General features: G+C 41.2%; 3 protein-coding genes across 10 annotated transcripts in view; 2 read left to right on the plus strand and 1 right to left on the minus strand.

Annotated features, from left to right (window-relative positions):
- Window positions 1–1,814: 1,814 nt before the first annotated feature.
- Window positions 1,815–6,515, plus strand: chrna9a (cholinergic receptor, nicotinic, alpha 9a). 2 transcript variants are annotated; one of them, XM_089006201.1, is made up of 8 exons: window positions 1,815–2,038; window positions 2,139–2,284; window positions 3,799–3,953; window positions 4,050–4,230; window positions 4,440–4,791; window positions 5,558–5,850; window positions 5,911–6,090; window positions 6,320–6,515. In XM_089006201.1, exons 1-8 carry the CDS (start codon window positions 1,993–1,995, stop codon window positions 6,488–6,490), a joined length of 1,524 nt encoding a protein of 507 aa, XP_088862327.1. In that variant the 5' UTR covers window positions 1,815–1,992; the 3' UTR covers window positions 6,491–6,515. The 2 variants fall into 2 exon arrangements, with proteins under 2 accessions (XP_088862327.1, XP_088862326.1); XM_089006200.1 differs by having other exon boundaries at window positions 5,558–6,090.
- An 857-nt stretch (window positions 6,516–7,372) lies between these two features.
- LOC148892832 (uncharacterized) lies at window positions 7,373–9,777 on the plus strand. Its single transcript, XM_089006400.1, has 2 exons — window positions 7,373–7,474; window positions 7,547–9,777. The coding sequence occupies exons 1-2, from the start codon at window positions 7,432–7,434 to the stop codon at window positions 9,013–9,015; spliced, it is 1,512 nt and encodes a 503-aa protein (XP_088862526.1). The 5' UTR covers window positions 7,373–7,431; the 3' UTR covers window positions 9,016–9,777.
- Window positions 9,778–10,582: 805 nt separating this feature from the next.
- slit2 (slit homolog 2 (Drosophila)) overlaps window positions 10,583–22,669 on the minus strand; it is a 99,546-nt gene continuing 87,459 nt past the window's right edge. For 4 of the 7 annotated variants that reach the window (XM_089005568.1, XM_089005567.1, XM_089005562.1 and 1 more), the window contains 10 exons: window positions 21,807–21,946; window positions 20,009–20,032; window positions 18,988–19,081; window positions 18,652–18,789; window positions 17,506–17,746; window positions 17,286–17,416; window positions 17,050–17,204; window positions 15,945–16,299; window positions 13,247–13,461; window positions 10,583–11,997 (listed from right to left, as the gene is read on the minus strand). In XM_089005568.1, the coding sequence (XP_088861694.1) occupies window positions 11,741–11,997; window positions 13,247–13,461; window positions 15,945–16,299; window positions 17,050–17,204; window positions 17,286–17,416; window positions 17,506–17,746; window positions 18,652–18,789; window positions 18,988–19,081; window positions 20,009–20,032; window positions 21,807–21,946 (1,750 nt within the window). In that variant the 3' untranslated portion in view covers window positions 10,583–11,740. The remainder of the gene's footprint in view (window positions 11,998–13,246; window positions 13,462–15,944; window positions 16,300–17,049; window positions 17,205–17,285; window positions 17,417–17,505; window positions 17,747–18,651; window positions 18,790–18,987; window positions 19,082–20,008; window positions 20,033–21,806; window positions 21,947–22,669) is intronic. The other 3 variants (XM_089005564.1, XM_089005566.1, XM_089005565.1) reach the window with 1 other exon arrangement.

Here is a 22,669-nt window from a genome sequence, read left to right on the forward strand (position 1 = left end):
CAGTTTTGCCAACAACAGACTTTTCACCAAGTACACCTTGGAAATTTAATAATATCAAATTGAAGATGTTGACAAAATAATCTGTCGTAAAATAATGCATTCTTTTAACATTGTCAGGGACATACAATATGCTTATAATCTACAACAATCCTAAAAAAAATATCAAAATATGCCAAATGTTGTTTTTAATGAAGCAGGTTTACTAGATCGAGTGTTTATTTTCAAGTAAATTGCACAGCACTCTGGGAGGGGCCTTAAAATGTTTCAAACGTAGAAAACTTCACTTGGGTCTGCTGTTGTCTCTTCCTTTTACTGCCATTTTGTTACCACAAGGCACGTACTGTTACCACAAGGCCTTATCCCCCGGTCGCGGTCGCCAGCACACACACACATACACGCGCACACACACACACGCACACACGCCGGCGCGCATGCACACAAAAAAAATGCTCCCACGGCCACAGGTAGTGTTATGAGCAAATCGAAGTGAATTGCCACTTTGCAGTACATATTAAAAATGAAGTAAAAGCGCACAAGTAACCACAGCAAACAATTTTACAACCAATCTGTACCATAAACGAAAAGAGAAAATGAATTAGATTCATCCAGCCATGCTTCACATTCAATTAAAATTCACCAAGATAAAAATGTAAACATAGTTTAAACACAGAAAATGAAATGGGATTTCAATAAATAGCCATCTGTGTGCGACAAACAAGGCAATCTCTGCAAGAAGGCAATGGCCAACAATCCAAAACATCACTGGGATTTTTCATCCAATATACGGATTCCCCTTAAAGGACAACCAACGTCACTTTTTTGTTTCTTAACTGACATCAGAAATACGTTTTATAGCTTCTAAAATACCTGTGCTTAGAATAAAATACCTATGCTTAGAATGTCTTGTTTCTATCCTTTCACCCCTATCCCATCCCCTTTCAAATTGCTGCTGTGGACCGCAAATTTCCCCATTGTGGGACGAATAAAGGTTTTCTGATTCTGATGTCATATTTTCAATTCCCGAATACATTTGTGAATGGCAGTGAATGAGTTAAGCAAGATTCGATTTAAAGCCCCAAACACCCCAGACGCAACTAGCGTACACCAGATGTCCCAAAAATGTAAATCATTTTAATTTAAATGTGTCTTTGGTTTTATTTCACAAAAAAAAACACTTATTTTTACAATCGTCGTTGCAACAATTTAAGCCTGGAACAGATGTACAGTACATTATTATCATGATTCCAACACACCTGATGATTTCAAGTTCAACAATTCCTTCCGAGAATAAGAGTTTTGAAATGACAACTTGGCAGTCAATCAGCGTGACAACAGATTCTTTGGTGAGTTTCAATTTCGGCTTGGCCTTCCTTTCTTAAATGATTGAAGTTTACATTACAAAGTCTTCTATTCTTCCTTTTAAAGTGCTTTTCTCAGAGAGTCTGTGAGCTGAAATCTGATCTGTGTTCAGTCCATTGGTGTGCATGACACGTGTCACATGCTCCCAGACATGTGTGCTGGTGTTGGCTGACCAAGCACATAGAAGATCAACGTGTGTGTGTGTGTGTGTGTGTGTATACGTGAGACACTGATGTATGCCATTGTATCGAAGCGTGCTGTTCAAAATGTCACACCACAGCCGATTGTGTTCTTACACACTAGTGGCTTAAACAGCGGGCATCACATTTCACAAACTGTGAGATGTGATTGTGTATTGGGTGTGGAGGCGGTATGTGTGTGGTAGTTCCAGTTACAAACCAGCCATCTAACATATATATATATACACACACACTGTCAAAGAGGCAAACAGCGACTAAAAACTAGTGAAGCATCGACAGCAATGACAAGACAAGAGTTTCAAGAGTCGAGTGCAAGTGGATGCTCGGAGCTTGCGGAAGACAGAATGGAGTTCAGAGAAGATTGACAAATAGATTTGGACTCGGGTAGTTTCAACACACGCATCGCTCCAATCACGCCGTTATTTGGTTGAAAATGAAGCAGGCGGCACTAATTGCTTGGCTCAGCCTTCTGGTGCGAGGTCCGTTTAGCATGATCTCCCGTTTTTGTCTGAAGCATCATGAAACTTTTTTTTTTGTTTCTTCATCTTATTCCTTGTCTTCCATCCCGTTGCTCATCAGTGTCTGAGGGCGCCAGGGGACATTACGCTCGTAAACTTCTGAATGACCTGATGGAGGATTACTCCAATGCTCTGAGGCCTGTAGGAGACACTGACAAAGCCCTCAATGTCTCTCTTCAGATCACGCTGTCCCAGATTAAAGATATGGTGAGTGGAAAGGAAACTACCTGTTAGTCATCTTAAAACCTGCCAAAGTTCACTATTGAGTCATACAATGAGTGCACGGATAATCTACTTCACAGGTGTCAAAATAAAAGCCCATTGGCCAAATCTGGCCCACCACATCATTTTATTCGGCCCGTGAAAGTAAATCAAGCATGTCAAATGCCATGATTCTTGCTAAAGTCTGAACCAAAATTTCAAATTGTCCCATGTAAACCACAATACAGTCATTATTTTTGACTTTAAAATGTCCAAACTAATTATTCATTAGTGTGTTCTGTATGTTGTGGAGGGGGAGGAAATATTCTAATGGTTTCCCCAAATTCATATCGGCACTCGAGAGGAAACCGTAACTACAATGTGCCCAAGAGGAAAAAAATCAGTTTGACGCCCCTGAAAACTTACATGCTACCACTGAACCATTGATCAAATAGATAATCGTTTTTATGGGCTCTCAAAAAAGAACGGTCCAACTGGCATATCTTTAATAATAATAATACATGTAATTTCTAAGCGCCTTTCAAAACTCTCAAAGACATTTTACAGTCACAGGATTTTTTTTTGTGCGGGTGAGCATACTGCTCTTTATGTGTGGTGGTTCAAAACGATTTGTTACTCGGGAACTTGGAATATTATTTTTCCTCAAAATGTGAGGGACTGGTCATCTGTAAAACAACAACAATTCTACTATGGTTAATAACAACAATATAAAAATGAGAAATGAAGATGTTTGTGAAAATAATCTTGAACACAAATCATTCTTCCACTTTCTTGACTTGGTTAAAACTGGGTTTGTTTTAATGTATTGTATTGTTAATCTTGCTATTCTATACATCCAGGTTGTATTTAAAACAGTCTTTATTCCAACGTTGAGATTTTGAAGCCAACTTGTTTTCTTGAAAAAAAAGTCCTGTTCTCATGGCAGACTACTCTGCTAAAACTAAGATTCCGCATTGCAGCACTTTTTTTAACCTGGCTTTTTGGTGGAGCAAAGTTTTTGAAAGGTAACATTGGGCTAAACCAGGGGTGTCAGTCATTTTTTGCCACGGGCCACATTGTACTTGGCCCTCTCGAGGGCCGTTATGAATTTGGGGAAGTCATTAGAATGTTTAATCCCCTCCACATATTACATTTAGAGCGCATAACAAATTAATGAATAACTCGTTTTCAAATCTGAAGTCAAGAATAATGACTGTTGTTATGGTTTACATCCAAAAATATGAAATTTAGGTGAGGATTTTAGCAAGCATCATGGAATTTCACACGTTTGATTTGTTTTCGCGGGCCAAAAAAAATGATGTGGTGGGCCGGATTTGGCCCCCGGGCCTTGACTTTGACACCCGTGGGCTAAACTGTAATTTCTCTACAAGTCTGGCATTCTGAAATAAACCATAACCTTGAATCAGTGGGTTGATTTCTGTAGATAAATGTGAATATAAATCATTGTTATTCAGAAGCTGAAAGGACCCGTGCAATATATTTTCTCTGTGCGCGTGCAGGATGAGCGAAATCAAGTGCTAACCACATACCTGTGGATCAGGCAGGTGTGGCACGATGCCAACCTGAAGTGGAATAAGGAGGACTATGATGATCTGGAAATGATCAACATTCCGAGCGACCTGGTTTGGAAGCCTGATATCGTCCTCTATAACAAGTTAGCCAACCGAAAACGATTAGGAATGCCGGCGTGCAAACTGTCATCATCGCATCATTGAGTCTTCCATCTGACTTGGGTTTGATGTATGTTCAGAGCAGATGAGGAGTCATCGGGTCCATCTAACACCAACGTCAAGCTGCGCTACAACGGTGAGATTGTCTGGGACTCCCCGGCCATCACGAAGAGCACGTGCGTGGTGGATGTTTCCTACTTCCCTTTTGACTGGCAGCAGTGCAACCTCACATTCGGCTCCTGGACGTACAATGGCAACCAGGTGTGGACGAGCAAAATGATGGTGGATCATGTGAAAGTAGGATTCCATATTAGTCCAGTGAGTTGGAAGCACCGAATTACAAACAATGTCAACCGTGGCCGTTGCCTGCATCTATTTTTCTAAAGGTGGCGCTCAGAAGAAATAGTTTGATCGTGCCAGATTTAATCCTTTGTCGCATTTGCTTTGATTCAGTTGCCTCTTTCACACAGGTGGACGTTAGCTTGACGATGGACAGTGGTGACCTGTCTGACTTTGTGGAGAACGTGGAGTGGGAGTGTCACGGCATGCCGGCGGTGAAGAACGTCATTGTGTACGGCTGCTGCCCGGACCCTTACACTGAAGTCACTTACACCTTGCTCCTGAAGCGCCGTTCCTCCTTCTACATCTTCAATCTGCTCCTGCCTTGCTTCCTGATTTCTTTCCTGGCGCCACTGGGCTTCTACCTGCCGGCTGACTCCGGGGAGAAGGTGTCGCTCGGGGTCACCGTGCTGCTCGCGCTCACCGTGTTCCAGCTGCTGGTCGCCGAGAGCATGCCACCAGCAGAAAGCATGCCCTATATAGGTTAGTTGTAGTCCTGATTAGACTCATGTTTAACTCATTCACTGCCATTCACAAATCTATTCAGGAATTGAAAATGTGACGTAGAGCTCCATTCTCGAATTAGTTGGGTTTTGTTTTTGTCTTGCTTGAATGCCGTTAATGCGCTGGCCAGACCTCTGGCAATGTTTCGTTCCCCTTCCACAAGTGGGCAGCAGTTTCCTTTTTTTCCCTATGTTAGCGCTTTGTTCCAGCTACAGCTGTTTTTAAAGCGCTATATAAACCAAAAATGTATGTATTGCATTTTGGACAGCCGTCCTCATTTCAAGCTCTATAACTCCAGACCCATATAATTTAGGAAATAACCATTTTTTCTGATGAAAGAAGAGAATCTAAGATTTCTAACACTGTATTGAATGTTTATGTAGTCCTAAAACTCAATATTCCTTGGGTCCTGAAATTTGAGTGGAAATTACAAAAACCCTGGCACTAGAGTGGACACATTTTTTTTGCTCATGTCTGGCAGTGAATGATTTAATCAACAATCGATGGGGGGGGGGGGGGTGTGTACCAAATTGCAAAGTGTAGCAAGTGTACCTAATATTGTGGCGAGTAGTGATGATCTAGTAATTCAGCTAGTCATAAATTTACCGCAGTGTAAAAAAAAAAGCAAGAGCCAAAAAAATTACATAAAATTGCCCTTCCCCACTTGCTAACACACAAAAAACAAAGAGTGTTAGCAGTATATGTGCAAGTGTTAACCCTGAACAAATTCCTTCCTCTTCTCTAGGGAAGTACTACATTGCCACCATGACCATGATCACCGCTTCCACATCTCTCACCATCTTCATTATGAACATTCATTTCTGTGGAGCTGAGGCCAAACCAGTTCCCCATTGGGCTAAAATCCTGATCATAGATTATATGTCCAAATTTTTTTTCGTCTATGAGGTAGGGGAAAACTGTACCACTCCTGATGAAACCTTGAGTGACGTAAGCTTCGACCATCCCCACCGTGACAGTCACCACTTCAATGGTGACCATCATTACAGCCAGCATCACAATAAACAGGCTAATGGCAAAGTAAACAACAAAGACCACGACAAGAACCCCGCCGCCCAAACGGGACAGGCAGAGGTGAAGAGAGATGCGGAGCAGCACTACCACCATTATGTGGCAAATGATGAAGACTACAAGGCTGCTCCTGAATCGCCATACCTTCATAATTTGAAGAGAGGACCAAAGACGCAGATCCACTATCCTGAGGAGAAGCATCACATCTTGGCCTGCCCCTGCAACTGCCCCTTCCTCCAACACAATCAGGTACAACCTCCCTCCCACCACCCAAAAAACACAAACTAATTATGACTGCGTCAAATAAGATGGAATGTATACATTCTATTACAATAGGGCTTGAGTTAGATTGCAGTACAAATGACACAATACGTTAGTCTTTTTTTGGGGGGGGACAAAATATTTCGTGGACTTTAAACAGTGGCAGCCAATGGTGGTGGTCCATTTCAACGGCTCTTTTCTATGCCCCCCCCAAAAGGTGGTGAATAACATCCAGTTCATGGCAAACTGCTTCCGCGAACAGAGGACCACCTGTGTCAAGGCTGCCGAGTGGAAAAAGGTCGCCAAGGTGATGGATCGATTTTTCATGTGGATCTTCTTCATCATGGTGTTCCTCATGAGCATCTTAATTATCGCCAAGGCATCTTGACAGTTTGTTTTTCAACAGTTATCCTCATCCCCCCCACGTCACCCCACTCCCATTTTAAGAGTTGGAATTAATCCGAACAGTTCACAGTTCAATCGACAGTACAATGAAATGTGTTTCAAATGTCAACCATTGTGTGTTGTTTGCATGACATCACTTTGTTAACTCTGACATTGTGCCTTGACACATAAGATGTCAAGGGATTAGTAAAACAATAGACGTGGTCCACACCAAGACGCTGCGCAGATTCTCCATTATTGATGGTTCCGCTATAGGCATGACAAAGCTTAAAGTCATTAACCACACCATTAAGGGGACCTGCAGACTTCTACACTGTTCAGTCAGTCTTCAGACCACTTCCGTTTTAACGCGTTTGTCGTGAACAAACTATCAACAAAAGATCAAGTCATTATATTCTTTGATGATTGAATGAAATAGTAATTCTGAATAAAGATGAAGGTGCTCTGGTGCTTTTTGTAGAATCAAGCAATTGTCTCACCATTATAGAGATTCAAAGAAAAACAAAAGTCAAACTTGGACTTTGATCCTATTGACCACAGGCAAATCACGCAACTTCTCATCAACCCGAAAAACACAAGTCACACACACAAACATCCTCACGTGACACTCTGAAGGAGGCATAAGACTTCCGTTGAAACATGTTAGGTAAAGAACAGCCTAAAAGAAGTTCAATAATAAGTAAGAGATTGGATGAACTTGATTCAATGGTTTCCCAGCAAATGATTAGATTACTGGGGCTCAAATTCAATCAGACCATGATCTTGAACGCTAATCTGCAGATAAGGTTGACAGAGTGTTGCTCAAGATTGAATCATGCTGATGACAAGAGGGCTTTTTGTTGTGTCACCGCCCCTGTGCACAAACATAAGACAGGCCTTTACCGCAATGCTCTTCGCTCATCTTGGCAAACGCCCAGTCACAGCATGTCCTCCTCGAGCAAGCAAGTGTCTCCAAAGACAAAGTCAGGTACGTATTTTGTCAATTTCTTCTTCAATTTGAACAATTCAAAGAGCACTTCAAAATCAATTTCAAATCCAGGTGGAAAGTCATCGTCATGCCTGTCAGAGATGAGATTGGTTCTACTGGGGAAGACCGGCAGTGGAAAAAGCTCCACTGCCAACTTTATACTGGGTCGTAGACACTTTGATGCCAAAGTCAGCAGCTGTTCAATCACCCAACGGTCTCGGAGGGCCTGCGGAGAAGTCTGCGGAAAACACCTGGTACTCTTGGACACGCCGGGAATTATGGACACATCCCAGACTCTGAAGGAGGTGCGGAGAGAGTTAAGGAAGTCTGTTAGTCTCCTCTTCCCGGGGCCACATGTCTTTCTCCTCATTATTCGGATCTCGCGGTTCACTCAAGAAGAGAAAGAGGTGGTAAACCAGTTCAAACAGGCCCTTGGTCCTCATGCTCTCCAATTGTCCATTGTGGTTTTTACCCACGGAGACTACCTGGAAGATCGACGTTCAGTGAAGCAGTGTATGATCGACATGTGCCCATACCTGGAAGACCTGGTGATAGAATGTGGTGGGAGGTACTGTGTCTTCAACAACCAGAGCTGCGGGAGCAAGGAGCAGGTTACCGAGCTGCTTGACATCGTGGATCGCATGATGAAGGATAATGGTGGAACATGCTACACTAGCAAGATGCTTCATAGTTCGGAGGAGGGTTTGGCCTGCATGCAGCAGGAAGAGCGGCGTTTGTTGGGTCGCAAAGAGAATCAGCAAAAAAAGAGGCATGGGGAAGAAATGAAAGGAAGGTATGAAAAAGATCTTGAGAATCTTCAGCAAAGGAAGAGAGGGGTGAAGGAGCTGAAGAAACAATATGAGCTTGAGAACGAGGAAGAGAAATTGATAGGTTTTGGGGGGAAAGAGATTCAGGAGATGCCAATCCAAATGGAGGAACGGAGGAGGGACGAGCCCCTCCAACGCAGTTTTGAACCAGTCACCAACATATTTGGGGAAGCAGAAGTGAGGGAGAAGTACCCAGGACATGATATGGAAGAGATGACAAAAATACATAACGGGGAAACTGTAAGAAAAGAAATAGATATCAGAAAGACAGAACAAATGAAGAGAGAAGCTTTGCAAAGGCAGCTGGATAAACTCTTCCAAAGTTTGGAGGAGAGGAGCAACATGCAAAGGGAACAGAAGAAGCAACTGGAGGATTTGCTCAAAAGCCCGGGAGAGGACGAATGGGTGAAACAAATGGAAAAACTTCAAGCGGACAAAATAAATATCGAATCTCTCATGCAGCAACTCAAACTTCTCAAGGTGAAGACAGATGATTACATTTGTGGGGAAGCGAACCTCAAGAAGCGTTTGGGCGGGACTGAGCGAGAGCCATGTCCCCTGTGTTCTGCACAGCTGAGCAAAGTGACAATCAGGAAAAAATGTGAGTCACAGCACAGCACTGTGATGCATGTGACTGGATTTGTCCAGGAAATGGGACTAACGGGGCTCAATGCATCTTTACAGCTTGCCAGGAATTCATGTTGTGTGCAGTAACTCATTTGTTACAATACTGACCAGAACCTCTTCAGTATGTTATAAATCCAGCGACTTGTTGTTCATTCAAAACATTGGATCAGTATCCACACACTGATGAAGTCATTGAAAAAAAATCAATGAAAAAAACATTTTTTCAAAAATCAAGACACTGACACTGTCTGCGCACGAGTGGCCAAACTGAGAATCAGAATCAGAAAGGCTTTAATTGTCCCACAATACATATGTGATAATGATTTACACCATTTGTGTCCAGCTCTACCACTGACGTTACACAGAGATAGGGAATATAAATGACAATTTTACATTTTAGCAGCAAGTTTGATCCACACTTTTCAAATAACAAATTTGCTGAAATTATTTGAGGGTATATCCTTGCAGAATTTTTGTTTCACCTGTTAGCTTCACTGCAAGGATGCTATGGTTTGATTTGATGCTACAATACTAACATTGAACTTCACCGTCTTTTTTGTTGTGTTTGTCACAGTTCTTTAAAGGCCAGATATTGATGTTCTACTTCACTTAAGATTTTTTAAACAATCTCGGTTAATCAAATATATATCTATTAGACAAAGACAACACGAGCGAGTTAAGTTGAAGCACCTGTGGCAAAGGCCAAGCTCTGATCTGCAGAAGTTGGATAACGGTACCGATCATTTGAATAGCGTGTTTTGCAGCAGGAAGAAAAACTTAATAAACATTCAATCTAAGAATGTTCCAAGGCAGGGATGTCCAACCTACAATACATTTTTTTAATCAAAGATCGACCCGTTACTGCACACACGCATAAATATTTACGCATATTTACGCACCGGATAAGCAATAGCCACAACAACCCCCAAGATGAACTGAACATACAAATAAATAAACATGGAAGTTTATGAGTTTGTGAAAAGGAATCACTACTTACCTGAAGAAAGACCTACCGCAGAGGCATGGGGGCGGACGTTTGCGAACGGCAGTCGCTCACTTGTAAGCGTTTTAGAATGTTTCTTTCGGTCTCCCAGATTTCCATTTATTGCTAATGCTCTCGTTAAATCGCACAGAAACAAACTCCAAATGAGAATTGTCATAACAACAGATAGCGCGTAACAGCTATGATCGCAAGGTGCGTTTGCAGATTGATGAATGCTAACAACTTCCGGTGATGCAGGTCACCAGCCACAGTACGTTAAAGGTGACCTGGTTTTGTTAATTTTATTTTTGAACTCACTTTTTGTGAACGTCAGACTGATGGGATGCTCATGTTGAAATGTGCACTAACACAAAATGTGTGTTGTGTTTGTGCTCATTGTTGATAGCACGCCCACAGACGCACTAATGTTTTGGATTCTTTGTTTAGCTTACTGCTTTTCATTCTACAGTCGATAATTATTTTTACATATATTATCAATTGCATTTCGTTTTTCTCATTCTGAAAAAAAATATGAAGGTGGGTTATTATTAACAAAATACCGAGTTAAGGAGTGTGAGGTAAATATTGGTTTTAATCAACAAAGATCAGTCAGTTAACTGACATTAGTCCTGGGGTAGAGATGGGATCAAATAAGCACAATGAACACGTGTAGAGGTGGGGAACATATTTATGTTACACAAGGTGGCCCGTACAGTCGGAGCAGGAGATTCTATATAACATACAGATCAGGATCCAAGTCTACGGTACAAAACTTAGCAGCAACATGTTAAACGTCGGAGACCGAGGGGCTAACAAAGTAGTTTTCATTTAGAAAAAGTCACAGTATCCTTTAAGCATAAATTTGTTAAAAAGGTAAAAACAGTTCTAGGCATCCTTTAGGGTCAATGCTACTCACAAGATCTTTCTTTCGTATACTCTAATATAAAGACTTTCTGGTCATGGCACAGTACAAACTTTCAGGAAACGTGACAAAAATATACACCGTCCTCACGTCACATTTACAGAATAAAATGTAACAAAGGTCTATGGCAAGCACAATAGATTCCAAAAAAAAAAAAAAAAAAAAAACAACTTCAAGGAAAAAAAATGAAGGACACCATTATGTTAGTTTAACTATCTGGACAGATTATGTCTTTTTAATACAAAAATAAGGACAAATATAAATTAATATATATTAAAAGAATCAAAATTGATACATGGGGAGGAAGACCTTCTAAAGTACGGGTATTTATGACACAATAAATACTCATTACTGGGGAGTACTGTATTGTGTATTGAACCTGGAGGGTAACAAATAACTCTTCTATTGGTGAGAGTGTTGTTCAGTAGCTGTGTAAAAGAGTTTTGAGGATTATTGACACAGTCTCATGTGTGGCGGGGAGTCTATGGTACGACAAATTCAGGTTTCCCCTACAACACACGACTCTCGGAGAATGCCCGGGAAGTCTTCAGGTCGATGCAAGAGACGTGTTGGTCCTCCAGGGAAGAGACTTTGATGGAGTTATCTGAGTCAACGTGATCAATGGAACGAAGTAGATGCAAGGAAAAAAGTCTTTTTTTGTCTTTTTCTCCACTTCATAATAAAAAATAAGTCTGTTTTTGTACTTTACAATACAATTCAACATCCCCACCGAGGAAGCATCAATCATCAGTCCAAGCACTGACAAAGAAACTGGGGCATTTCTTCTTTTTTTAAGGTTTAAAAAAACTGAAGGAGGTTTTTGTCAGGGTCTCAAAGGAGATGGGAAGCAAGTAAGGTGGGCAGGTACACAAAACATATCTTGCAAGGAGAAAAGTCTTTTTTTTCTTTTATGTAGAACACTTTGTACAGCCACACTTGACAATTTTCTCCACTTCCTGGACGAAAGAAGAACCGTCAGTGCACTGGAAGGTATATTTCCTGCGTTTGCTGCGGAGCGGGGTGCAGCAGGTCCCTTGTATTTCTGCTCCCCCTTGGCAGCTTCCCCTGCACTCTAGACGGGAGACCTTCTCCTGGGTTTGGCACGCCGCGTAGCCTTGCTGTCTCTGGTAGACATCTCTGACCCGTTCCCCTCTGCAGGCCACCTCTGAAAAAAATATATAATAATATAAATATAATATAAATAATGTAATGTTGATGTTCCACTATGTCAGGTGTCGGGAACCTATGAGTCGCGAGCCATATGTGGCTCTTTTGATTATTGCATCTGGTTCGCCGATAAAATTAAACAGATATTTTCACTTTTTCACTGTTCATTTCCTGTTTGGGCGGCAGTTGGCGGAAAGTGCAATTTTGATTGGATGATACCGATCTATGGTCGTTGGTGTCGAAACAGGTAAACGCCCCCTTTTAAATAACTTTGAAAAAAAAATGACGTGGAATGGACGGAAGGATTCGTCTTTGTGGAGAGAAAAAGTTCTGCCGTGATTCTAATTTGCAATGAAACAATACCATGAATGAAACTGTTGTATATCAGTGGCACTTGGACAAGCCCCATGCTAACGTTAGCATCAATATACTTATTTGAGAGACAGCAGGAAGCAAGAGTGCAATCTAATGAGCGGTGTGCAGGCTAGCTAGCAGTAGCTTCGCCTATGGACTCGGCAAGTTGACTTTAATTCTGATCGTTTGGCTGGATTTTTTTAACAATCATGAGGAACAGAAAACTCTTCATATTAATGGTGAGTATTATCACAAAGTTATTTTAAATAATATATTCTGACATTTTATTGAAATCGTGTGTGTGTGTGTGGCTCTCACTGAAAAACATTTCTAAATATTTTACTTTTATGGCTGTCTTAGTCAAAAAGGTTCCCGACCCCTGCCCTCTGTGGTCAAAAAAAAAAAAAAGAAATACAATCAAAACATAAGTTAATGAATCACATTTTTATGGATTAAGGAAATGTCTGATTATTATTATGTTATTGTATGTCATGTAAAAATAACAAAAAAAGATGCTCACCGCATTAAAAAGAACTAGAAAAATGCAATGAATGAATCCTGTATAAACTACATGGGACGATGCACAAAAAAAAAAAATCAGACCATGTAGTCTCACCTGAATAACCCCTTGTGTGGGGTTAAGCGGAAGATCAGGTGAAGCTGATTCGGAAAAGCAAGGCGTAAGAAGTGTTAATGCAGAAAAAAAAGAAACATTGTTAGATGCACACACGTTCCAAATGGTGAAGAGATCATCTGTTTAGGGGGGATTTTCTCAGAAATAAAAAGCCATAGAAAAGTTTGAGATTGTGAAGGCTCATTACAGAGGTCACCGCATGCGTTTTTTGTTTAGTTTTTTTGGTCAATGTCAACAAGCACAGAATTATAAACGTTACCTTTATCGCAAGTCTCCCCGGTGTATCCGCTGTTACACTCGCAGTATGCTTTGCCCAGTCCCGAAACTCTGCATTTGCCATGTTTACAGCGCGACAGGCTGCAGGGATTGGTTGCTTCCTGGTCCTGCTCGTCACAGAGAACACCGCTGAACCCGGGCTGGCAGCGGCAGGAGTAAGAGTAGGAGTTGATAGCCAGGCATGTGCCGTGAATACACCTGGAGATTAAAAAAAAAGTGCAAAACATGTTTGCGGGGATTAGCAGAGAACAGGCCCAACTATAAACTTATGACTACTACTACGATTGAATTTGTGGCTAATTTTCTAACATTTAAAATGAATGTATCTTAAAGGACAACCGACACCATTTTTTTTGTTTCCTAACTGACATCAGAAAAACGTTTTATAGCATCTAAAATACCCAAAACACGCAGGCTGATATTTTTAGTCAAATGAAAAACACCAAAAAAAATGAGTTAAAGTGTCCCAAAACTACTTCAAAATGACCTCAGAAAGTTTCCGTTTCAGAAGGTCCCGCCCCCTTGTTCGTGACGTCACACCAAGACGTCTTGCTCGAGAGAGTAGGGACCTATCATAGCTGTGTCCGGCGCCACCAGGTCTGGACATTAGGGATATATAAATGGGGCCGATACGACCAGTCAGACTTTAGTTCGCTGACGAAGCCTCTTGGATAGGAGGCGAAACGTCCGAAACCTTCACTTTTGTACAGATGACGGCTGAAGAAACCTTCTCATCGATGGACCACTCCTGTACGACTGAGAGCTTACACAGACGTCTTGCTCGAGAATCAAAACAATGGCTTCATATTGCTTTGTTGTTACTCATCCAGTTATGAATATGATTCAAGTAGTTCTGAAGAGGAAAGCATAAATGTTTGCAATCGATGAAAGAAGTCCTTCTGTGTCATTTTGAGGCATCTGGACTCCAATGTAGCGTCCCAGAAAATGGCGCCGAAGCCCCATTGGAAATGGGCTGATTTGTCCGCTGGGAATTTGTGTCAGCTTGTATCAAATAGTAGTCTTGATGCAACACACAACGATTAACATCACATTATTTCTGTGTTTTCCTTCCTTGCCATTAACACGAAGTTTTCAGACAAAACAAAGTACCCAAAATGCATTGTGTGTCGCTTTCTCGGTCAGGGGTGTTACAGATGTGACGTCACGATAGGCATCGTCACCAATCAAAAACAAGACCTCCTGAATATTCAGTGCGAGTCTTAAAACGTAAAATATAGCTATATGCAGTGGAATCTTTGTAAAATACACTCAGTAGAAGTAATTTGATGCGATTTTACAAATTATGGACACAACTTGTCCGGAGGCGTCTGTTGTCCTTTAAACTAGGACCTTTCTTCACCAAATGTGACTGCTTCCTGGAGGTTGGAACGAGTTAACAGCTGTGTTCAATGAAACTTGTTTTTTTCTGGTTGGGGTCAAACTGCCATAACATTTGTGGTTTTTGCACTTGTTCGAAAATACCAGAGGATGGCGCCACAGCCCGATTTAAATAGGTAAGTACCACAGTACAGTAATTGTCCCATTGAAGTACAATTTCGGTATGGTGACGTTGTCAGATCACCTTCCATGCTGTTTTCCTTAAGCAAAGAAAATCCCGACTGACTATTCAATTTCAAGGTTTAAAGGACTTGACACACTGTCATGTCCATAAAAAGGGTGTTGAAAGCTTGATTAAGTCGATGCAAATTAGTCTGTAAGAACACAGCGACTGTGAGTCGCTATTTTAATTCAGCTTTCTCACTCTCTTCTCTTGAAATGATCAGTTGCTAATATGCTTTGACTGAGGGACAAGCTTTTATGAGGGTGTTGTTTGATTTTTAATACTAGACAGTTCATGAGTTCCAGGGCAAAAATATCTCAATATAAGCAGAGCAATGCATCACGACATGGTATGATATTAAAAAAAAAACATAAATGTCTGTTTTTGTTCAGTATTAGAAGGTCCACCAACTGGATCTTTTACATTATAGTTGTCTGAGCAAAGATGTAATTGACCCATTCACTGCCATTCACGAATTTATTCGGGAATTAGAAATAGAGCGCCATTCCCGAATTTGTTTGGGTTTTGTTTTTTCTTGTTTGGGTGTCGATAAAGTGCTGGCCATGGCCTCTGGCAATATTTTTTTCCTTTCCACAAGGGGGAAGCATTCCCCTTTTTTTCCATGTTAGCGGTTAGTTCCAGCTTCAGCTGTTGTTAAAGCCATATGATTGCATGTATTGTATTTTGGACAGCAGCCCTTTTTAAGCTCATATAACTCCAGACTCATATAATTTAGGAATTAACTCTTTTTTTCTGATAAAAGAAGAGAGTCTAAGGTTTCTTAAGCTGCATTTATTGTTGATGTAGTCCTAAAACTCAACATTCTGAGTGACAATGACAAAAACCCTGGCACTGGAGTGGACAAATTTTTGCACATGTCAGGCAGTGACCGAATTAAAGGTGTGGTCGAGTCGTATTTTCATTGGCCTGTTGATTGAAGATGTTGTCGGCTGTATGCAAAAATCTAAATCGTGATTAAGAAGTAAGGAATCACTGAATGCCATGGAGAGTTTGTGACGCATGTGATTGAGTAAACCATTTTTTCCAAGAGCTATGTCATAAAATGAGGTCAGTGAAATGACATTAAACTGTTCTCTATTCACCAAATTGCCCAACTCACTTGTTGCCATCACACGGGTTGTTGACTTGCTGATCGCAAACCGGTCCTGTCCAGCCCGGGTGGCAGGTGCAGGTAAATCCTCGATGCCCCGTCGGGTAGCAGTCCCCCTGCACGCAGGCCCCTCGCTGGCAGGGCTGGCAACCAGGTTCCACCCCTTGACCGAGCCATTGTTGAGCGGTGCTCCGTGCCGCCCCGCCATCCGTAGCTCCAGAACGCTGCCCCGCTCCAAGGTCTTGGAGTTTCCCGTTGATGTAGAGGTGACGGAGACAACCGTGGAAACTGGTGCCATTTCGTCCGCCCGAGCTGTGCTGGAGGGCTGACAGACCTCCAAATGTTGAGGCACGCTCTGGCATACCTGGATCGCAGGAGGGCAGTGTGATTTCCACCGTTGGATGGGTATGGAATCAATGCAGCAAAATGTTATTGTCCTCACAGTTTGATACTGTTCAAATCATTCCAAACTATAATCAAAATAATAAGATGATGGAGAATAAGAAGTTATCATATTTAAAAGTTTCATGCCGTTATATGCTTAGTCAACATGTGTGACTCGAATAAACAATTCAAGCACAGACAACCTGGGGTCAATCTGAGGTCAACAGACACAGCTTGTTAAACTGTCATCTTCATCTAGGAGCTCTGGCCTTGGACAGAATTTAGGACTTGGAAAACTCCTTTATTACAGGAACAATTTATGACTTGACTTTATGCCAGGTTACAAATTTATCAGTTCATGGAAAAGACAATGTTTTATTGCTTACAGCTGTTCGTGTTTACAACTCAAGAGGTGTGGTATTCTAATCAAGAAAACTATGTTTTACTAATGTATCACTTTAATTTGCATATACTCTCAATAAATAGCTTGGCAGAGGGCTGCAAAATTCAGGCGTCTGTCATGAATGGCTACATCTCCTGCCGGCAGTAAAAAGACAATCTTTCTGGGTTCGAGTCTTTGTCCACAGTGTCCGATCGAACATCTCTGACATAAGCATAATGTTCAATAAAAACATGACGCCAGTCAAAATAATGCATCATTAGCTTTGCCTGAACATCTTTTGAGTAAAGAAATCTGTGTGTGTGTTTATCCATCAAGTTTCGTTCTTACCTCCCAGATAAAGTGGGGAGTCAATGTTGAGTGTGGACTGTTTACTAATGGAGGTGATGGATTTCGATACCCCCCCATCGATGGACAGGGACAAAGTTTGGTCTAATGCTACCAACTGCACCGCGTGGAAACTGCCGTCGTTCACTGTCTCCACACTGCGAGACAAACAGTGGAATCATCTGTTATGTAAGAGCTGTGTCAGTAAGATGACTTTTGTGGGTTTGTGCACCCCATACCTGTATATGGCGGAGGGGGGGTAAGAGCCAGTATCATAGCTGACCCGAAGACGTCCCCGATAAAGCTCCATTGCTATATGATCATTGTCACCCTTATATAATAACACTCCACTATCCTCATCCGTAGCAATCTGAAAAAACGCCGGCATAGCTATGAGCATCCATGAGAAGTTATCAGTTGATAATTGACAATTCCAGTAAACGTGAAAGACATCCACACCTGCAGGCTAATGTTGGTGTGCGGTGACATCAGGTTGGAGGGAAGTTGCAGGTAAGACTTGCGATCCACAAAGTTGACACTGGCAAGCGTCTCGCAGCGCTCTCCTTCGTAACCTTGGAGACATTGGCAGCGGGGGTCGGTTCCCATGACGACACACTGCGCCCCATTGAGGCAGTCGTGGTTGTCGCAGGGGCTGGTGCGAGGAAGGACCATTGGTGGGGACAAGTCGCAGAATAAACCACTGCAACAAAAATGCACACAATTGTACGTATGAACGAGACATATTCAAGGGACTGCCTGGTGAGATTACCAAATTGCTATCCGGGCTAATTTTCAAGTAAATGCTCACATATACAATATGAGTGTGTAGTCTTACTATTGCTAAAATATGCACTTGGAGTGATGGGAAGTAACAAACTCAACATACTTTGTTATGGTACTTAAGTCCCAACTATACTTCATCATTTATTTTTTGTGACAACTTATTACTTAATTACATTGGAGATGATCAATTTGTAACAGTTTCTAATTCTCACTTGGTCAAAATAGGCTTTTTAAATCTGAAAAAGATGGTCGCAACAACGAGCGATAAAGTCAACTTGGTTTGAAAATTTTATTGGTTTGCTGATTGCGATTTTGGGGATTTTTAAGTTAAGAAAACAGGAACAGTGTCAGTGTCGAGGTTAGCACTATTTTGGAAGATTGCATGTTTTTTTCACTTTTGCCAAGTGAACCTTTTTTTAATGCCAGCAACAATTTTTACTTACGTACTATACATGCACTATAAAGCATGTAGTTTTCAGATTTTACTTTTTACAGGAAGTGAATAAATGGTTTCACTTGTACTTTTTTTTAAAACGCATGATTCAAGACCATACAACATATATCATGTCTGGCACTGATAGCCGCTTTATGCTACAACTACATAATAATAATAATAATACATTACATTTTACGCGCCTTCCAAAGCTCTCAAGGACACTTTACAGTCACAGACAAGCATAGGTACTATAATAAATAAAATATAATCACAAATACAATGCAATAAATAAAATACAATTATAAATAGAAACGAGAGAGAGCTACACAGAAAATGCAATTTTAAATGTAAGATGGTGGCTGCACAAGAGAATTTGTGTCCCTCACCTGTAGCCCTCCGGACAGACACAGGTGTATCCATTGATGGCATCGATGCACTGACCGCCATTCTGACACTTGTTTTCATCACAGTCATTATAGTCCAGCTCACAGTGCTCTCCAATGTAACCTGGGTTGCACTCACACCTTTGGACGAGCACAGAGACAGATTACCCACTTGCATTACAACTTCGCTCATTTAAACTCAACAGCCATTTCCTGTATTAATGACTCAAAGTGAGTGGGAAAGGTACAAAACAGCACTAGTAACAGTTATTGTAGCTGCTTGTGTTTGTTTGTGTGCGTTCGTGCGTGTGCGCTGGCATGAACGTCTCGTTTACTTACTTGTATCCCTGAGGGGTCAGTATGCATTTTGAATCGTGTTGACATGGGTTCAATTCAGGAGCACAGAAATCCAGTTTCTCTTCACATAGCTCTCCTGAGAACAAACACACGGACATACTTTCAGCTCTAACCACTCTGACAAGCCAATAGCTTCATGCGTCTGCACTGAGTGTGTGTGTGTGTGTGTGTGTGTGTTTTGTTTGATGGACGACTGTCTTATGGACAAGGTTAACGCAGAGGTCTGCCGAATGATCTCATCTCGGGGAATGTCATGTCCCGGCTGATATTCCCTGGTGTAAACTTAAAACTTTAAATTGATTCAAAGAAATCACTGAGGAATAAAACTGCTCCTGTCAGCACAGCGTCCACGATGGGGATAATTAGAAAATCACTGGGGGAACTGCCTGTGATAAACGCACTGATGTGTGACACTTATGCCTGTCGAGAACATTTCGTGCTTAAGTTTAAAAAGCATCACTCTTGACAGAATTTATAGCTAGCTAGCTAGACAGAATATATACTGTAGCTAGTTAGCTAGCTATAAAATTGCTCTTGACAGAATTTATAGCTAGCGAGACAGAATATATACTGTAGCTAGTTAGCTAGCTATAAAAATCACTTTTCGACAGAATTTATAGCTAGCTAGATAGACAGAATAGACAGCTAGCTGGCTATAAATTCTGTCAGTAGCTAGATACGGATATTTAGGTAGGTAGGTTGGCAGAGAGATCGAATGCCGGTGAGTGCGTAGATGCCCAGCTAGCTAGTTACCGAGTTAAATAGATAAAAAACACATATTTTTCTTTTATTTTGGTGGGCTTTGAATAGCCGTTTCTTCAGTGAGGGATGCACTAAAATGTTCAGTTCAAGTTTAATAAAAATTGGAAATTTAGGGCATGCAATTTGAACACAGTGCACAAGCATTATTTGCTTGAATGAATTTCAAATTTCCAATTAGTGCTGTTAAATCATTGGAAAAAAGGGAGGAGGGAGAGAGGGACAGCGAGAAGAACCAACTAACCTCTCTCCACCTCATTGGTGGCAGCTGCAACCACAGAAAAGACGGCGGATGGCAAAAAGCAGAGCAATATGAGAAACAATGACAGCAAGACAGAGAGAGAACACCGCCACAAAGGTTAGAAGCAATCTCACATGATTAGCACAAAGCTAAAAGCGGACACACAGCAGAGCAGTGTTAGAACTGAGTTGAGCAGTGATTCCCAGCTATTGTGCCGTGGCATATTTTTGTGCTGTGGGACACCATCGGATATGGCAGCAAATTCTCGAATTTTGTTTCTTTTCAAGAAATTACTGTTTATTTACTACGAATAACACTGGTCAACAGCATATTTGAATCGGAGATGATTTCGTGTCCCTAAACATGTATAAATTGTTGACACTAGTTTCACAAACGTTTTTACATGCAAACACCACAGAAAGAGGCCCGTGCCAGAATCGAACTCTGGATCTCCGCACTGGGACTTTACCGTGCTGAACAGTCATCTACTTTGCCACTTCTGCATTGCATTTATTTCGAAATGTTGAAAGATTACTGTATTTTCCAGTGTATAAGGTGCACTGGAGTATAAGGCGCACCTCCATTGAATGGTGTATTTGGAAAGTTTTCCCATATACAGTGAGGCCTCAACTTACAAACACCTCAACTTACAAACTTTTTGTCTTACAAACGTCAAATTTATGAAAATTAAACCTTATAATAAGCACTATTTTCATAATACACACCCACCACGGCTGGCGGAGTGATCTTCGGCGGAAGCACACAACCGAACAGCACCAGAGGTTAAGTTACCAACAGTCCTTATGGAAGGTGACTCACCTTCCATAAGCCATCAACGACCATCAAAAAGGTAAATAAAACTTTATTTTACAGCACAGTTTATTTCTTTAATTACAGTCGTCATGTGCGCCTGTCTTACCAAACAGCAATTCCCTTTGACCTTCGACCTCCAACGCCATTCCATCAAGCCATAAATGACCATCACAAATGTAAATAAAGTAACTTTATGATACAATGCAGTGTATTTCTTTCATTACAATACAATAGCACATTTATTATACATAGAATAAGGTATGTTGTGTGTAGTTTTAAGGCTTATTTAGTTGAAAAGTATATGTTATGGAAACCCGGGAACGGATTATGCCCATTTTAATGGTTTCCTATGGGAAATTGTTTTTTGAGATACACACTTTTCGCCTTACACACTCTGTCTGGGAACCAATTAAGTTTGTAAGTTGAGGTATCACTGTATAAGGCGCACCAGACTATAAGGCACACTTTCAATGAATGACAAACATTTTCCAAATATATAAATACATAAAACTCTTCCAAATATAAGGCACACCATATTATAAGGTGCTACAGCAAAGGCTGGGGTTACACAATACCTCTTTTACGGGGAGGAAATGGAGTGGCTGCTGACAGTAGTTGTCAGACCCTTTTTGGATCAATACTATTGCAAATATAAGGCACACTAGCATATAAGGTTCCAAATTAAGGCTTTTTGGTGTGCCTTATACACCAGAAAATATGAGTTTCAAGGGATATTCGACTGATTTGTGATCATCATTTAAGGTGTAAATCGAAGGGAATATGATAGAAATTAGATCTGACTGTCATATCTCTGACAGAATAATAAACAATTTTTGTGCTGTACATACATTATTTTATGACTTTTTTCGTCAGTAAATAGCAGTAATTAAAAAAACGTGCCTTGGCTCAATCAAGATTGGGAACCACAGGAGGAGAGTACTGATGATAATGTGCATATGGCAATGGAGACAGCATGACATGTTGTTACCTGTGAATTCTGGTGAGCACATGCATGTGTAATTGTTGATTCCATCGACGCATGTGGAGTTGTTCTCACAGTCATTGTCCTCACAGTCATCGACGTTGAACTCACAAGAGTCACCCTCAAAACCCTCGGGGCACACACACCTAGGAGAAAACACACACACACACACACACACACACACACACACACACACACACACACACACACACACACACACACACACACACACACACACACACACACACACACACACACACACACACACACACACACACACACACACATGCACATTACACACACTGCGTTGTCAGCATCATCTACATATTCCCAGGAGAAAGTCATTACTGTGTTGACATAAGCGTGCCTTGAATCTGTAAGTACTTTTCTCTCTCTCACACACACATGCACGCACAAGCACACACACAAACACACCCCCGCACACAAACACAGATAGGGCACAGTCAGCAAAGTATATTATGGGCCTAATAAAAGCTCTCATGCTGCATGAATGGATTAATATCTCATTTTGTTTCAGCTTCTCACTGGTACTGCCCACAGCTCCCCAATGACAAAGAAGATCATTTATGAGAACCAAATGAAACAACATATGAAAAGAGACCGTTTTGAGAGATAAAGTCAAGAGAGAAGGTGAGGGACAGGGTGTGATCTGTATGTGAGCTTCATGTGGTTTTATTGTTCCACATAGGCAGTTAGAAATACAATACAATGCAATACATATTGATTTGTATAGCGTTTTAACAACAGCTGGAGCTGTAATAAAGTGCTTAAAATGCACAACTATCACATACAGGAAATAAAGCAGTCACAAAGACAGTAGAAAGCACCAGGGAGTGAATGCTCCTCAG

The sequence above is a fragment of the Hippocampus bargibanti genome, linkage group LG10, assembly GCF_051943395.1.
Source record: "Hippocampus bargibanti isolate YZ-2025 linkage group LG10, ASM5194339v1, whole genome shotgun sequence".
NCBI lineage: Eukaryota > Metazoa > Chordata > Actinopteri > Syngnathiformes > Syngnathidae > Hippocampus > Hippocampus bargibanti.

What these genes read in the sequence shown, in the direction of transcription:
- chrna9a (XM_089006200.1), top strand. Translation starts at nt 1,993, where the DNA reads ATGAAGCAGGCGGCACTAATTGCTTGGCTCAGCCTTCTGGTGCGAG. An exon ending in TGTCCCAGATTAAAGATATG is followed by an intron (nt 2,285 to 3,798) that starts GTGAGTGGAAAG and finishes GTGCGCGTGCAG; the next exon opens with GATGAGCGAAATCAAGTGCT. An exon ending in CCTTCCTCCAACACAATCAG is followed by an intron (nt 6,091 to 6,319) that starts GTACAACCTCCC and finishes CCCCCCCAAAAG; the next exon opens with GTGGTGAATAACATCCAGTT.
- LOC148892832 (XM_089006400.1), top strand. Translation starts at nt 7,432, where the DNA reads ATGTCCTCCTCGAGCAAGCAAGTGTCTCCAAAGACAAAGTCAG. An exon ending in GTCTCCAAAGACAAAGTCAG is followed by an intron (nt 7,475 to 7,546) that starts GTACGTATTTTG and finishes TTTCAAATCCAG; the next exon opens with GTGGAAAGTCATCGTCATGC.